The sequence below is a fragment of the Rhamphochromis sp. 'chilingali' genome, assembly GCF_963969265.1.
Source record: "Rhamphochromis sp. 'chilingali' genome assembly, chromosome: 8".
Taxonomy (NCBI): domain Eukaryota; kingdom Metazoa; phylum Chordata; class Actinopteri; order Cichliformes; family Cichlidae; genus Rhamphochromis; species Rhamphochromis sp. 'chilingali'.
Genome location: NC_137935.1, coordinates 28,258,191 through 28,273,087, shown reverse-complemented (window position 1 = coordinate 28,273,087; position 14,897 = coordinate 28,258,191). Strand labels below are relative to the sequence as shown.

At 42.3% G+C, this 14,897-nt stretch overlaps 2 protein-coding genes across 3 annotated transcripts; both read right to left on the bottom strand.

The window, feature by feature from the left end:
• Positions 1-254: 254 nt before the first annotated feature.
• Positions 255-9,759, bottom strand: zbtb38 (zinc finger and BTB domain containing 38). Its single transcript, XM_080888692.1, is given in 5 exon segments — positions 255-5,916; positions 5,918-5,928; positions 9,566-9,623; positions 9,626-9,647; positions 9,649-9,759. Coding segments are annotated over 5 exon segments (3,834 nt in total). The 5' UTR covers positions 9,747-9,759; the 3' UTR covers positions 255-2,271.
• Positions 9,760-13,786: 4,027 nt separating this feature from the next.
• On the bottom strand, positions 13,787-14,895 carry fbxo36a (F-box protein 36a; the record flags this gene model as incomplete). Of its 2 annotated transcripts, none has more annotated exons than XM_080888690.1 (4): positions 13,787-13,944; positions 14,069-14,253; positions 14,393-14,501; positions 14,800-14,895. In XM_080888690.1, the coding sequence occupies 4 exons, from the start codon at positions 14,893-14,895 to the stop codon at positions 13,798-13,800; spliced, it is 537 nt and encodes a 178-aa protein (XP_080744816.1). In that variant the 3' UTR covers positions 13,787-13,797. The 2 variants fall into 2 exon arrangements, with proteins under 2 accessions (XP_080744816.1, XP_080744817.1); XM_080888691.1 differs by having other exon boundaries at positions 14,081-14,253.
• Between the last annotated feature and the right edge of the window lie 2 nt (positions 14,896-14,897).

Genomic DNA, 14,897 nt, shown 5'->3' with positions numbered 1-14,897 from the left:
TCATACCTGGTTTGCATTTATTTATTTTCAGCAAAACAGGTAGATGAAAAAAATGTAATATTATACACTCTGGTTTTATTATCTTCTGTGTGGATTACAAGATACTGTAAGATACACAGTTCAGTGTGCATTTCACAGCTGTTTGTTTTTTTTGTCGTTTTATTCTCTTCCCCTTTCAAGGTGGTGTAGCTTTTTTGGTTGGGTGTCATCGTCAGATGGTAGTAGCATGGAGCCTGAAAAGCTGTCAGGTATGCGGTTTCTAAACAGCACATGCTGCATATGCTCACTACACATATACAGTTATTATAACATCGGAACCCAAGTGTTTTCCTTTGTTAATTTTGCACATGGAGTTCACCTCAGAGGGGTGTGGCAGTAGTTTCCCAGCTGCACAGGAGATTAAGATTCAAAGTAAAATACTTTGTGTATTTTTTAATATAATAATTCAGGAGTGGCCATGTATGTAAATTTTCTGTCTCCAAATAACATAAAAAATGCCTTTGTGATGTATGATACTCAAACAGAAAATATATAAGATTACTAATGATCATATTTAGATATACTAGATTTAGCTCATATTTATTTTAATGACCACAGTACTCAGTGTAGCTTTTGGGCAATATAGTGAGCCCTCTTCACCTGAACACTGGAGCTATTCCTAGATATAATCTTTCTTTCTTTCCTTTCATAGTATAGTGGTTTACACATTTGCTAGGCAGATCCCTGGTTCTGTCCCGAGGGGAGACACAAGTCCCTGTGGGGTTCTGCCAGGAAGGGCATCCGGTGTAAGAAAAAAATAAAACAAATTGCCAAATCAAACATGCTGAGCTACCAGCTGTAGCGACCCCTTGTGAACAAGGGAGCAGCTGAAGGTAGCTCACATACTTTGTCTTTCTTCCATCTTAATTTATAAATGTAAATACTTCTAACTTACGTTTGTAATCCCTATTCAGGACACATAACTCCACAATATTTAGTTATGCTCTTATATAATATGATGTTATAATTTGACCCTGCATGAGTAAAATCCGGTCTATTTCCAAAGCCGTATGCAGCAATACTTACATATTTAAAAATGAAAAGAAAAATCTGATCTGGAGTCACATCGCTGCCATCACGATTTGCTGCTTTTCCCTCATTAAAGTTTACGGCAGGACAGGCTGCCTCAATGTTACTATTGGTGTGTTCAACAGTGCCTTATACCTGAAAATGAAGAAAGGAATTTCTTTTACACATCTGGAAATTGTGTCTTGAGCCTAAACTCTTAAAAACAGATGCAGTTTGTGTGGAAGAAAACAGGGAATTAACTTTTCAGATGGTGTGCAGGTCCCCGAGGACCCATGAGGAGTGCACAACCATCTCGTGGCTTGATGGAAGAAGGCTTTGCACCAATAAGCCTGCTTAAATCCTTCTGCCTAAAAACATCCACCACACTTAAACACTATGTTTTTCTAGCTCCTCAGTTATAATTAGTTTCACCAAGTTTTAGCATTTAGGCGTAGATTATGCTATGAAACAATGGTGAAGCCTTTATTATAGTTTTGGCCAAAGCAGGACAGGATGTAACAGTTTAGAATATCCAACAGTATTTATTTAAATAATTTTACATGTTTTATACATATTAAACACACAAAAGTATTAAGTTTAATCTCAGTGGTGCAATGAGTTAATTCAAAAATTGAAATTACATCAGTGGTGCTTCAAATTGAAATCGACTTATCCAAAGTATTAAATGAACAAATTAGCATAGTCTACCTATAAAGTGCAACTCGCCATGTCCAGCTAGCTGACAGGGAGATTCAGAAAGGTGACAGTCAGAAAATTCATATGGTTTTCTCCAGGCTTAGAAAAGTGAAGACTAGACGGATTTTACATATTTTCCAACACTTTGTCTCTCTGCTTTGATATTGCACATCGTTTTGAAGAAATATCACCAGTAGTTGTATTTATTTATTTTGTTTCCATGAGCTTTCTGTCATGTCACTGAGTCTACCTTACATGCATAGACAATGGACAAAATACAGTCTGTGTCAAGAGGTCCTATATTATGCAAGAAACAAAAAAAAAACTTGAACAAAAGCTTACTGAGTCTGGTTTAGGAGGGAAGAGATTACATGGATAATTAGATCATCATGTTTACTGTTTGCTGTCCCTTCAAACACTCTAAGCTGCAAATACAACATTGCAAATCCTATGTTCCCTAACCAAATTGCTTTTTTTTTTCTTTTCTCCTTAATCTTCCCTGTAGCTGGTTGCAGTCCTCATGGACCTTTAAAAAAACGGCTCCTCTTTGCACACCCATTTCTCTGGCTTGTGCATGGAAATGTGGGCACCTCTAGAATCAGAGTCATTTCTTCTAAAGAGTTCACTGTGACTGTTCGTTCTTGGTCCCGTCACAGCGTCCGTGTTGCTGTCACTGTCTCTGTCGCACGCTTGCCTTTTTGAAACCAGGTGACTTGAATGCTGTGTGTTTAACCTCTTTTTTGGTATTTTGTGTTTCAGCTTTGAGGCTGCAAGGGAAAACAGTGGGTCAGTGCAAGGTGATAACGGGCTTTTAATGCTGGAATATGACACATCTTGATGGAGAGTCGTTAAGTCAGTTTTCTCCTCAGTTTTAGGCTGATTCTCATCAATGGAAAAATGTTCCCCTTCCACTCTTTCATGTTTTATGTTCGTCGCCCCGTGATTGTCACTGTCCTCTGTTTTGACGGTTGCCTGTCTGTTGGCTTCGCTCTGGTGTGCAGAGTATTTCGAACACGGTGCGAAGTCGTCAAAAGTGTAGCCCTCCTCGTTCGCTTCCTTGTGTTTTTTCTCGTGGCTTCTCTTCGTGGCGAGGTAGAGAAAGCGCTGGGGACAGAAGGAGCAGCGGTACCTTTTCTCTCGGTTGGGGCTCTGGGGTGTGTTATCGAAGCAGGAGCCATTTTCCATACAGCTGCTGCAGATGTAATCGCGGCCGGCGGGCGCCTCACTGGGGGGGCCTTGTTTACCGCAGGTTCGACAGAAACAGGGGTGAGAGCCAATGACATGAGCCCTCAGACCGGTCTCCGTGATAAAAGAGCTGTCACAGATCTCACAGTTGTACGTGGCCCTTGGGCTGCAGTTCTTGCCAACGCTGTGCTTCACCCTCGTGCTGCTCACCGACACGCTCTCTTCTCTCAGCCAACTGCTTCTTTCCAGGTGGGCCTCGCTAGCAGCAGTTCTATCTACTGATGTTTCAGAAAAATGGTGAAACATGGCTTTTCTGTGCTTATATCTGAGCTTCTTCCTTTTCTTTTTAGCTTTATAGGAATAGTAGGGGCGCCAGAGCTTATCTGCTCCCTCGCAATCAGACGGGTCATCGCATGCCTCTGGCTCTCTGGTGGCAGCAACTTCTGGTCTGAAGCGGAGCCTGGGACTCTCTGAGTCTTCCCTTGTTAGAGGGCACTGGCTTGGGCTCTGCTCCACACTCAGTTCTCGAATTCTCCTTTTTTTCCTGGGAAATAGTTTCGATCCTTTGATTTGGCGTCGGATAATGGCTTCGTTGCCAATTTTGACTGTTATCTGACACAGCGGCATGGCATCGCTGTCAAAAGATGGACCTGGGCATGCTGGTTTAGCGATGTATGTTTCTGTTTTTGCCCCCAATGTTTTATCACACAACAAATTCTCTGTGTGCGATTGAAGGATCTCCTTGGTCATGTCCTCGACTCTTTTGGCAGAAGCTGACAGCTCACCTAGCTTTTTAACAGTGTTCAAGGACTTTAAGAAGGGCATATTATGACTCATGTGCTCTGAGTTAATTAACGGAGATGGATTATCTTTGTAACCTGCAGGAGATTCTGCATGGGGTTGCACAGAAAAGGAACCGTCATAGCTAAAGAAGGGTGGACCTCTGTTTTCTGCCTCTTTTCTTGTGGCCCCTCGAATTTCCACCTCACTGTTTAGATTTTGGTCGCCATCCTGGTCACATGGCTTGTCAAAGCTGATGCGAGGCATGACAGGTGAAATCATCTTTGTCGTTGCCATGAACGTCAGAGGGAATGAAGCAGTGTCAGAGTGGCTGTTGAGACCATTTTCTTCAATTTGAGGGATAACAGAGTTACTGTCTGTTGCAGACTGATCACCTCCTTCAGCTCTCTCTGAATACGTGTGACTGTACGTCTTGTATTGTCTTTTTCTAAACTTCATGGGTAGAAGCCTGTAGAGTTTGAGAGGATAAATGTTGGATTTTAGCCCACCGTTTGCAGACTTTTTCTTAACAGACAGACTGGGATCAATGCCATGAAAGGACTTCTGATGGTTCTTCAGGATATAGTATGTCATGAATGTCTCCAGGCAGAAAATGCACTGGTAGCGGCGTTCACCTGTGTGCCAGATTTCATGCTTAGTGCGATACTCTGCCAGGGCAAATACTTTGTTACAGTAATGACAGGGGTAGGCCCTCTGCCAGGAATGTACATTCTCATGCCGCTTTAGACTGGATAGGGTGACGTAAACCCGTTTACACACACTACAGCTATATCTCCTCTGACCACCATATATCTTCATTGGCTTCTCATCGTGTGGAGGCTCTGATTGGTCCACTTGAAGGGGCTCTGGGGTGTGAGGGCTTGGTAGGTCGGTGGGAGGAGGCTGGGATATGTTGGTTTCCATTTCTGATCCGTCATCGGAATGGTGATCCACCTCTTTGGTTGAGCTATCCCTGGCATCTAGTTTAGGTGGGCCTCTCAAAGCCTTAGGACAGACCTGCTCATGGTTGCGCAGACGTTTGAGGTGTATAAACTTCCTGTGGCAAAACTTGCAAAACAAATGACTAACAAAACGCTTTTTATGTACCTCTGAGTGAATGGTGAGAAGAGCTTTATTTGTGAATATCTCCGGACAGTGCTCACAGCCATAGATTGATATGCTGTCCTCTGTCTGAGGGGAAAGTGTTGGCGGACCCAGCTCCATTGGAGCTGTGTCTGTGGCCATAGGTGGCCCTGTGTCTATGCTTTTTTCTGCCTCAGAAAAAAGCGGAGGCGGGGTCATAACTGTGGCAGGTGTTGCAGTAGCACCGTCAGTAAATGTGGGGGTCACTGTATTTGGTTTGTCGGTTTCTGGTTCGGCTGGTGTCGGAAGCATGCTTTTACCCAAAATGCTTCTCAGCTTGTGCCGCTTTTTAAGCGGTCCTATATTCCTGTAAATGAGTTGCTTTGGCTGTGGTACAGCTGGCTTACAGACCTTCTTGCTGTCACACTGACTGCTATCTTTGCCTTCAGTGGATTTGCATACTGCATATGAGTGCTCGGAGAGGGCGTGGGTAGTCTCATTGTTCCCGCTGAAGCAGGATGTTGTAGAACAACTTGATGGGAGCTGACCCAAGTCGGGTGACTGCCTCTCTCTGTTTGCTTGATCCAGAGGGGTGAAAGGATTGTTTCCAGGACACACTTCAGTGATTGAGAAGGCATTGGTGATGCGTGGTCCTCTGCTGCTGTCTACCTCCTCAAGCCCAAGAGGTGCTTTCTTTATTTTTTCAGACACCGGGGCAGTGCAAGAATCTGCTGGTTTAACACATTCATCCTGTCTCTCTTGTTCTGCGAGCTTCTCCAAAAAAGCAATTCCGAGTCTTCTTCCAGCTGCTACGACACCCTTGGTGTCCTCTGCATCAGATGATGTCACCTTCGAGCAGTATATGAAGTTGAGGATACAGGCAAACACTTCAGACTTAAGGTCCATCAGCTCCAGCACTTGGCTGGAGTTCCATGGCTCAGAAGTCGTCAGAGCGTTCCTGAAGTACCCACTGCAGGCTGCCAGTATGTTCTTGTGGGCCCGAAACTTTACATCCTCCACCACAATGGTAACATCACAGAAGAGGCCCTGTAAACGCTGTTCATTAAGCTTGCTAAGCACAGTTTGAGGGTGAGCGTTATCCATCAGGTTGTGAGGGCATGGAGACACCACAGTCATCTAAACATAGGACGAGAAATAATCACATTAGAGTTTTGCGAAACAGAGAATCTGAATTCCAAAAGAAGACTCAGGAGTGAAGTGTGTACATGTATTATTTGAAGCTATCAAGCTCTTTGTGTGATTTAACACTAGATGGCAGTAATGTCCTGGCACATGAGCTCTAATGTCAACAAGCTGGTGAACACTTCTGACTCAAGAAACTATATTTTCACTTGCATTTTGCATAAAATGTAATTTTCTAACAATTCAAAAATGGCTTACACAATGACTTTAATGCAAACTGTAGGCTCATTGAAATATCAGACCTATAAACTGTGGCTGAATTGTCTTAAGACTGTGTTGCTCTCTGAAATCACTTCTGCTTAATCCCAGATGTGCTTCTCGTCTGTAGAAGAGCTCTTTAATCTCACATTTTTAAAAGTTAATCTCCCTTTTTATGTCGGGCACACGTAACTGTTAATGCACTTTGTTATTTCAGGCTGTAAATCATTAGACGGTGCAGCAATAGGGAGGGTGTGAGTAATTACTTCAAGGAATGGAAATTTGAGCTTTAAGTGACAACTGTAAGCTACTACAGCAAAGGCTGCAGAGGAGCTGCTTTGTGGCTTATAGTTTGTACTAGAAAGTGCTCTGGTGGGAGTGTGTCACGCAACCGCATAGAAGTACTGCGAGCGAGCATTTTTATTCAAAGGCTGCGTTTAAATATGAGCTAAAACCAAAGAGACCGGCTTAAAAATTTGGCGGAATGGCTGCAGTTAAAAAAAATCCTGAATCTATAATGACCTAATGGTTGACAGCTGGTGCACCTGGCATTCTCAAACAGTCGGCCCTTTTTGTTTTTAGTTGTAATTAATGATGAATAAATTGAATGGTAATCCAGTCAGTGTGATGCCACAGCGGTGCACAACACAAAGACCAGTTGTACAGTCATCATGACTGCCTGTTGTTTTTGGTTTGTTTTGCTTTGGTTTTAAAGTTAATATATGAATGTTACCCATAGAGTTATGAGTCATATGCTCCCATTTTGTTTTTCAGTTTGTTGTGCAGGCACCAAAGGTTGCTTTTAATTCCCAACTATTCATCAATACCTCGTTTAAGGGCAACTAACATAAACAATGCTATGAAAAGCTTATTTATTGCATGTGTTAGTATATAAAATTGATAATGCATTGATAACAGTAATGCAGTAGTTACTCTTGAGGAAATGCCTTTCAGTTTCCGCATACTGGAGCTAATGGCGGCCTTGATTGTACAGACTGGTATTTTTGAACGCTGCCAATCCAGCGTTTATGGATTAATTTGATTCTGATAATGACTTAACGCGATCTGCAATCTGCAAACCCTAGATGAAGTTAATTCTGACTTTGAAAGAGGATGACGGGTTAACTGTGGCCTACTCATATAGAGTCAGGGATGAGTCGTTACTGAGGCATTTAGCATGTGTTACACAGTGCGCTGACTGTATCTGCTAAAGCACACTCAGCTTACACTTGCAAGTGCTGAATCATCACGCCTTTTGCAAGTCAAGCTCAGAGGTCACCACTTTACATTGATGCTATTTTCATCTTTGTGGCTGCATTGAAAGTCGCGCAGTGATGATTGTACAAATTAGCATTAGATCCTTTTTTTTTAGGAGTTTAATATGTTTTTATCTACACGCCAGCCATCTTTATCGGTTAGCTCTGTTTTAAATTCACAGTTCAGTTTGATATCTGATATTGTGTCACGTTTTGTTAATGTCTGCCAGTGGTGCGCACCATTTGGCAGCCTGCTGTTGTGAACGACCGGTATTCTTTACTCCCGGGACTGCAGGTGATTTATCACCGAAGGTATTTTTTGTTTACGTTTTGTTTTGTTTTTGAATTCTCGTGCAACAAATATGGCCGCCAGTCTTTAAAGCATCCCAGACTGATGAAACACAGCCACCCTGCTGCCGTCTTTCTCAGACAGGCCTCTGTTGTCATGGCAACATGCTATGGCGCAGCTCTTATTGGGATTCAGCTGGATGGCAAGTGACTGTATTAGCCGTCCGAGTATTCGGTCCCCTCTCTCTCCCACAAACAAGCTGCCCTCTCTGAGAACCTGCACCGCGCAGCAGTCTGCAGAGCAATCGAGGTTTGCCTTTGTCTCGGCTTGAATGTACTTTGTGTCTGTGTATTGGTCTGTGTGTCTTTGTCTGCAGCAAAAAAAAAAGGACTTTCTCACCTAGCGCAAGTGATGTGCCACGCATTTGTTTTAATTTCGTACTTTGTGCTTCATCAGAAGCGTTTCATCCTTTCCTCTGCATCGTTATTCTACTTCACCGCATTCATTTTTTCCACATTTTGTATGAGTTTTCTCGGATTTATTCCCACCACATGCTGAGCGGAAATTAGAATTTCTCATCAGGGCTTATGAATTTGCCACACCCCAACTTTAGTTTACCTTCAAAGACAAAGTGAAATTATTTTTGTTACATCTGTAATGAAAAAGTCCCCACACACTAAACCACAAACCAAGAAATGACAGTACAGCATACAGACAGCATTGTCAATCAAAGAGCGAAATATCAAAGCAAAAGACACTTCACTCATCTGTGCGAAGCGAACTTCCGCAAATAAAAATTAAAAACCCCAAACAAAAAAAGAGAAAGAAAAACGGTTAAAAAATCATGCAAAACATACCTTAGTAAATCAGAGAAAGTGATGCAGGGCGAACAGGAAGCAGTGTCATGCAGTATCCCTTTTCTACAGCCCCGTGTATACCAAACTATACATGAAAAACAGTTTCGTGAGACCAAGGCGAAAGTAGTTTTCTTTTTCTATGATGGTCGCTGAACAGTGGTGTTGTCAGAAGCAGAGCTTTTTCTGACGTCTTTCTTCCTCTCCCTCCCTCTCTGTATGAAGATGACTCCGGCTCCAACGTCCTTCGCCTCTATCCATGCAGCCCAAGTCCTGGGCTAGATCTGCCCTGCCCTCCTCTGGCTGTCCCTCTTCTGTCCTGCTACAAGCTATAGGAATAACTCACGGTTTAAGCAGCGTGTAGCTAAATCGGACTATTGGTCTGCTTTTGTGCTGGCTGGGCAACTGAAGCTTTCGTTCTGGAGCCACTGAGCAGGAAGCGGCAACTTTTATTAAGCATGGCAGAGGGTTGTAGGGAGAGCGGAGAGATGCAGGGTGCTACATCACACACCAGCTCTGTACTCGAATGCACCGCCAGAGAAAACGCTGAGCTGCATTGCTATTAGCAGCATAGAGTGAAGGGTTCCTCTGCTGTACAGCAGACGATCTATTAAATCTCCCCAGCACCGCACCAGCGGGATCTCGATGCAGCTCGATGTTGACCAAAAATGCATGACATAAAATCATCTCCAGCCCACTTAGAAAGAGCATGCACCTTAAATGCATGACGCTACACTATGTCTGTCTTTGCCAGTGCAGCAATACATTACACCAAAGGTTTTCGTCTGTGCTTACGCAGTCACTGTGGTTAGGTAATGCACAAGCTAAGAGAAGATGGCACTGTCCTATTTGTGTAGCTTTGTTAGTCAGCGGACAGATGTTCATCAATGCTTTTTCTCACAGTTGCATCGAGCATGCAAACCGGATGCAAAGCTAAGAGAGAGTCCCGCTTTCAGCGGAGACTCTGCTTATACCTACATAGAAGCTGCTGATTGATGCACTGGCAGCAGATGCGTCAGCAATGCAGACGAGGAGGGGGAGGGGAGGAAGCTAAACACGACATGGCTCTGTGAGCTTCTCACTAGCCTCTAAGGACGGAAGCACTGTTTTATTTACGTGGCTGAGAGTGGAGTCATATGACTGTGCCCTCCTCATCCTGACTGAGATCCACTTTAACAAACAGCAAGCATCAAAGCTTTCATTTTTATGGCACTATTTAGTTCAAAAGACAGAAATGAGGCAGGTGCTGTATCACCATGCATGCACTTACTCATCGCCCTGAAGGGGGGAATGTTTTCTTCATTAAGTGTTTGTGCTTTCCACACTTAAAAGACCGAACTTTAAAATCTTAACAGCCGTGACTGCTGCCCCCTTTTTTGTGTTTGCTGTATGACATTAATTTGGTTTGATGAATGCACACAATAGCCACCATTTCTGGGTGGCGTGGCACGCAGCCCTCCGCTCATCGCTGTTCAGTTTTCTTTTCAAATATCATCATCTACATATCTGCTTGTGTGAACTTACAGTGTAAAGCAACAAAAAGACAGATTAAACATATTTTTACTGTAGCAGCAAACATTAAAACGTGGATTAGTTGTTTGATTCAGAGTAAAAATTAGAAAAGCAGTCAGTTTGAGAGTGACAGCGGAATGATGATGTTTTCTTTTAACCTTTGTAAAGCAAAGAAAGTAAAGTTTATGTATATGAAGACACAAACTGCCTGACACCAAAAGGAAAAAAAAAACCCTAAATGATAGTGGTATTGGTTGGACACTTTAGTTCATGCTTGGATCAGACTGATCCTTTAAGGCTTTTGAACAATGCTTTGTGGTGAAAACGCCATAATTACAGCGTGTGTTACTGTAAAGTTTACTTTGTATTCTCTGGTCTGACTCTCAGCAGAGTCAGCCTACAGGTTCGTTTGACCTTCATCATGCAGCGTCAAACTATCCGCCCATTCTGTGAGAAGTTCTTATCTACTCGCTCTCACGCATGTGAATGAGAGAACCCTGCTTTGGTGGGAAGAAGTTAATTTGTGTGCATGGATGCATTTAAATCTGCATTTAAATAAGTCTACACAGTAACCTTGTTTTGCTTTGATTGTCTGTGCCTTACACCGTACAGTAAAACTACTACATGTCAAAGTAACCTTTAAACAGAATAAGGTGGTCACAAAAACACGTGTACAAAAAATGAAAATGAAATAAAGTTAACGGTTTGCGGAGGCTGCTCTTGGAAAGCACCAGAGTGTAATGAAAAAGCGGTAAAAATGATTTCACTTTCATTTGGCATCATTTCTGGGAGGGAAGGTGGTTTAATACATTTGTTTTTAGACTCTCACCACTACTTAAGCCTTCTTCTGGACTAAGAAAGCTAGGAGCGTTTAATCCGGCCCATAACGTGCTAAAACTGGAGTAATCATCGCTACCATGAAGGCATTTTTTGCATCACTGTAGTGTATCAGTAAGTCCCCATACTGAGAGTAAGAAATAACTTGATGATAAAAAGATGGAGATTAGAATGGCTAGACATTTATTGCTTTATAACAAATTAAACCTAATCCATGTAGACCATTTAGGTTATTGTTTGCCACCATCTTTTTCAATAGACACGTGTGATTCCACTGTGTGCAGAAACCATTAAGAGCTCTTTTTCAGTAAGCTGCATTTAATTAATATTTATAGACTGCAAGATATTGAAAAGAGGAAGAACAGCATCAATTTCTTACTGGTCAGACAAGTTTATAAGCTTTTTTAAATAAGCTTATCGAGATTTGCATGTCACAAAGTGGGCGGTACATCAAACAGATAATTTTTGATCACGATTGCCTTGAACTGTCAAGACATATATACATATATGTATTTATATTTTCCTTCCTGGTATGACATCTCTGTCCAATCATAGCAGCCACCTGTTGTTTTAGTTAGCGCCTGTGTGGTTCTCGAATTCACAGCAAAGAGATATTAGACGTCAAATTAAAACCCTGGTTTCAGTATATATTAGTAGTTTGTGTCTAATTTCAGGTTTTCTCCTCCGTAAAACCTGACAGCAGATTCTGATGCTGGAAAAACGAATCATTTCTTATTTATGAGAAAAAGCCCATTTTGTGGTCTTCTTATTGTTTTAACCTAAATAATAACTCATCTGTATGAACAGCCTAGATACCCTTATTAGGGTTTTTTTTTTTAATTTATTGCTTGGCACAATTGCTTTGGGATTTACGAGGTTAGGTCTCAAGCTAAAGCTTAAAGAGGCCTGCAAATTATAAGAAAGAAAATAACTGTCCTAACTGGAAGTTCTGTGCTCATATTGGTATTTTGTAAACATAACCCTGACATTACAGCTAGGATGTGTTTAAAACCATAGGACAAAGTTAACAGGCCTCTTCGCCTCTGATGCTCAGTGAGCTCAGCTGCGGCCTGCAGGGACGCTCTTCGGGGAAAAGGCTGAGAGGAAAAGACTGCAGCAGAAGGCTGAGTAGGCCTCATTCTCATTCTCAAAGCATTCACACTCTTTAGCATACAAAGACATTCATCCCTTGGACAACTTATGTTGCTGCTGCAACAAGCACTCGTACTTTGAGATGCCTACCAAAACGTTTGTGTGGAAGGTCTTGCCGGGCCTGTCCCTTCGCTGTGGAAGCCTCTCTGGTGTTTGTTTAGAAGGAGGAGAGCGACTACCCAGCTCCCATTCTTCCTCTAGCCCGGATCAGGTCATTACCACTTTCCCTTCGTCACTGCCGTCTGTGGACTATGGCTCTGGCAGAGGTTCCCGGTTCCTGCTGTGCGAAGTTGCCTTCTGGAGGCTGCTGCTACTGCTGCGTCACTCCCGCTGCATCACTGACCCACAAAGAGGAACTGAGAAGGAGGGGTGGTGTTGTGAATGTGTGCAGTAAATGGATAAGCATGAAAAAACCCACACAGCCCTACACCAAGTCAGTAATCAAATGGATGTGGCTGATGTCTCTGTGCCTCAGAGTGAGGCCTAGCTGTTGCTGTGGTATTTGGGAAGTGGGTCTGGGAGACAGATTCTTTATTGTTACGTAATGAATATTTTTCCTAGACCAGACTCAGCTGAGAAGGCGGTGTCAGGGGCTAATAATAGGTCATGGTACCCACCATTCAGGGCTGTATGCTGTCATGTCAGATCACTCCAGCACACAGCTATCATTTGGCCACAGAAATATTTGATATTGCAGGAAGGCGCGGTCATTTATGTTAAACTACCTGCAGTTTAACACGTGTTCTACTTTTTGTTATAACACAAGGGCTTACTTAGGTTTTGTTTCTTTTTTTGGCATTCTTACATGACAGTAGGACTGTATTATGTTATTCTTTTAAAATTTACTATAACATGCCAGCTCTGATTCTAAAGTACCTGTAAACAGAGAAAAACAGTGCATACCTTTGTCTTATGTTACTGTAGCTTGCTGGTACAGGTTTCAGGAGAGGTAGGTAGGACTGCTGTGTCAGATGTCCTTACACACGTATATGTACAAGCTTTTAATCCAGAATAAGTAAGTTGGAGTCTTTTAGGCCTTGATATGGTAACCAGAACTACAGCACTTGTTTTGCACACGTTACCTTTACATACTTGATTTCCCTCCTCCTCCTCCTCCTCCTCCTCCTCCTGTCATCTGACTCATTTTGACGTTTTTATTGTGACATTGCTCCCTCTGCTGGCTGCTTCAGTGATCCCACAGAAAGCCAGGCTGCCTTGTGTATGCAAAGACAGCGGAGGCCGGTTGAGGGCTTTCAGCAGAGGGCGCAGCCAGCAGTTCACCAGCAAATGTAAACAGGAAGTATGACATGATGTCAGCAGGACTTCAGTTGCTTATGTATTTTTCTGTAAGTTTGTTTACATTTTAATTTCACCAGGTTGTCATCCAGACATGAAGTGCCAATTTAATGTCATTTACAAGGAATCTTACACAACGCACACTCTTTGAAACAAAACAAAACTTGCAAGCAAGAGTTTCCTTTGTAATGCAAAAGTAGTGACTTACTTTGGAGAATATTCACAACATTTTTACACACACACACACACACACACACACACACACACACACACACACACACACACACACACACACACACACACAAAAGCCCTCATTCATTACTGAAGTCTTTTTTAGTTTGCTAATGAGCCAGTGTGATTTTACTTGTTTTGCAACAATAATAAAAGGGTTTGTTTTTGAATATATATTTTACTGCTGTTTTTTATCATCACTGTTGTGGAAAAAAGTTAGAAAGGTGCTCTTCCAGCCCATGGCACTGGCTATGTCCTCAATGTCCCTGTTAAACCCAGCGCAGTTCCTCACAGTCTGCTCCCAAAACTTCTCAGAGCTGAAGAGCTGGTACAATCCGGTTAGAGCACAGCACAACATACACGTGAACACAAATGAATTTGAACACAAGAAAAAAACAATAGACACTAAAGCATTATTTCTGTATCATCGAACAAATCCAGTACTTTACCGTTGTCCTCACCGTTTTGAATCTGCGTGACGTCTGTGCCAGCAGTGCCGTGTCTTTCAGCTCGAGGCAGTACATGATTCGGAGCATGATGTCATCAGGTAAACGCTCCAGGTAATCAAACTTTCCTTGGCACAGTGCTGCTGTGTAATCCAGGATCCTTTGCCCAAAAACAGCACCGACTTCATCTGCAGATGATAAGTCGACAAACACAGCCCTTTCTATGTCAAATTATAAACCCAAACAAGATTCAGAAATAGGTTAGAAAAGAATATTATCAAGAACTTCATGGAAGTGGGAGTGATGATTTCGATGAAGAAAACTTACACTGTAGAGTTTTATCATTTTGGAAGTCCTGATGAGATGTCTTCTGCTGATTTGGGGGAAGACCTCTGCATTCAAGTCGCAAAGAAATCCTCCATGAGGTTAGTATTACCTAAATTTAGAGGGGAAAAACAAAGATGGGACTTCAAGACTTTAATCCAGGAGACTCTCTTGAAGTAGTGGCTACAAGATGCCGATATGCTACTGGAACAGGGCAAATGATTTTACTAAAACATATTGCTATTAGCTTGTTATTTGTTAAGCATAAATATTAGAAAATAGTAGCAAAGCCATATTTAAAGCTAAATAACAACGTGAAAATTAAGCTAGCCTCAAATAGAGGGATTGTTTTTATAAGCACGCTTTATACAGTTACTCCTCGAAAGTCTGTTATATAAATAATACATAACCTCGTTTTTGGTAATGACAAGTTGAAAAAAATCCTTTTGAGGCGGCGGACCCTGATCACTAATTTCAAACAGTCTATCCCCAAGCAAAGACGCCATTT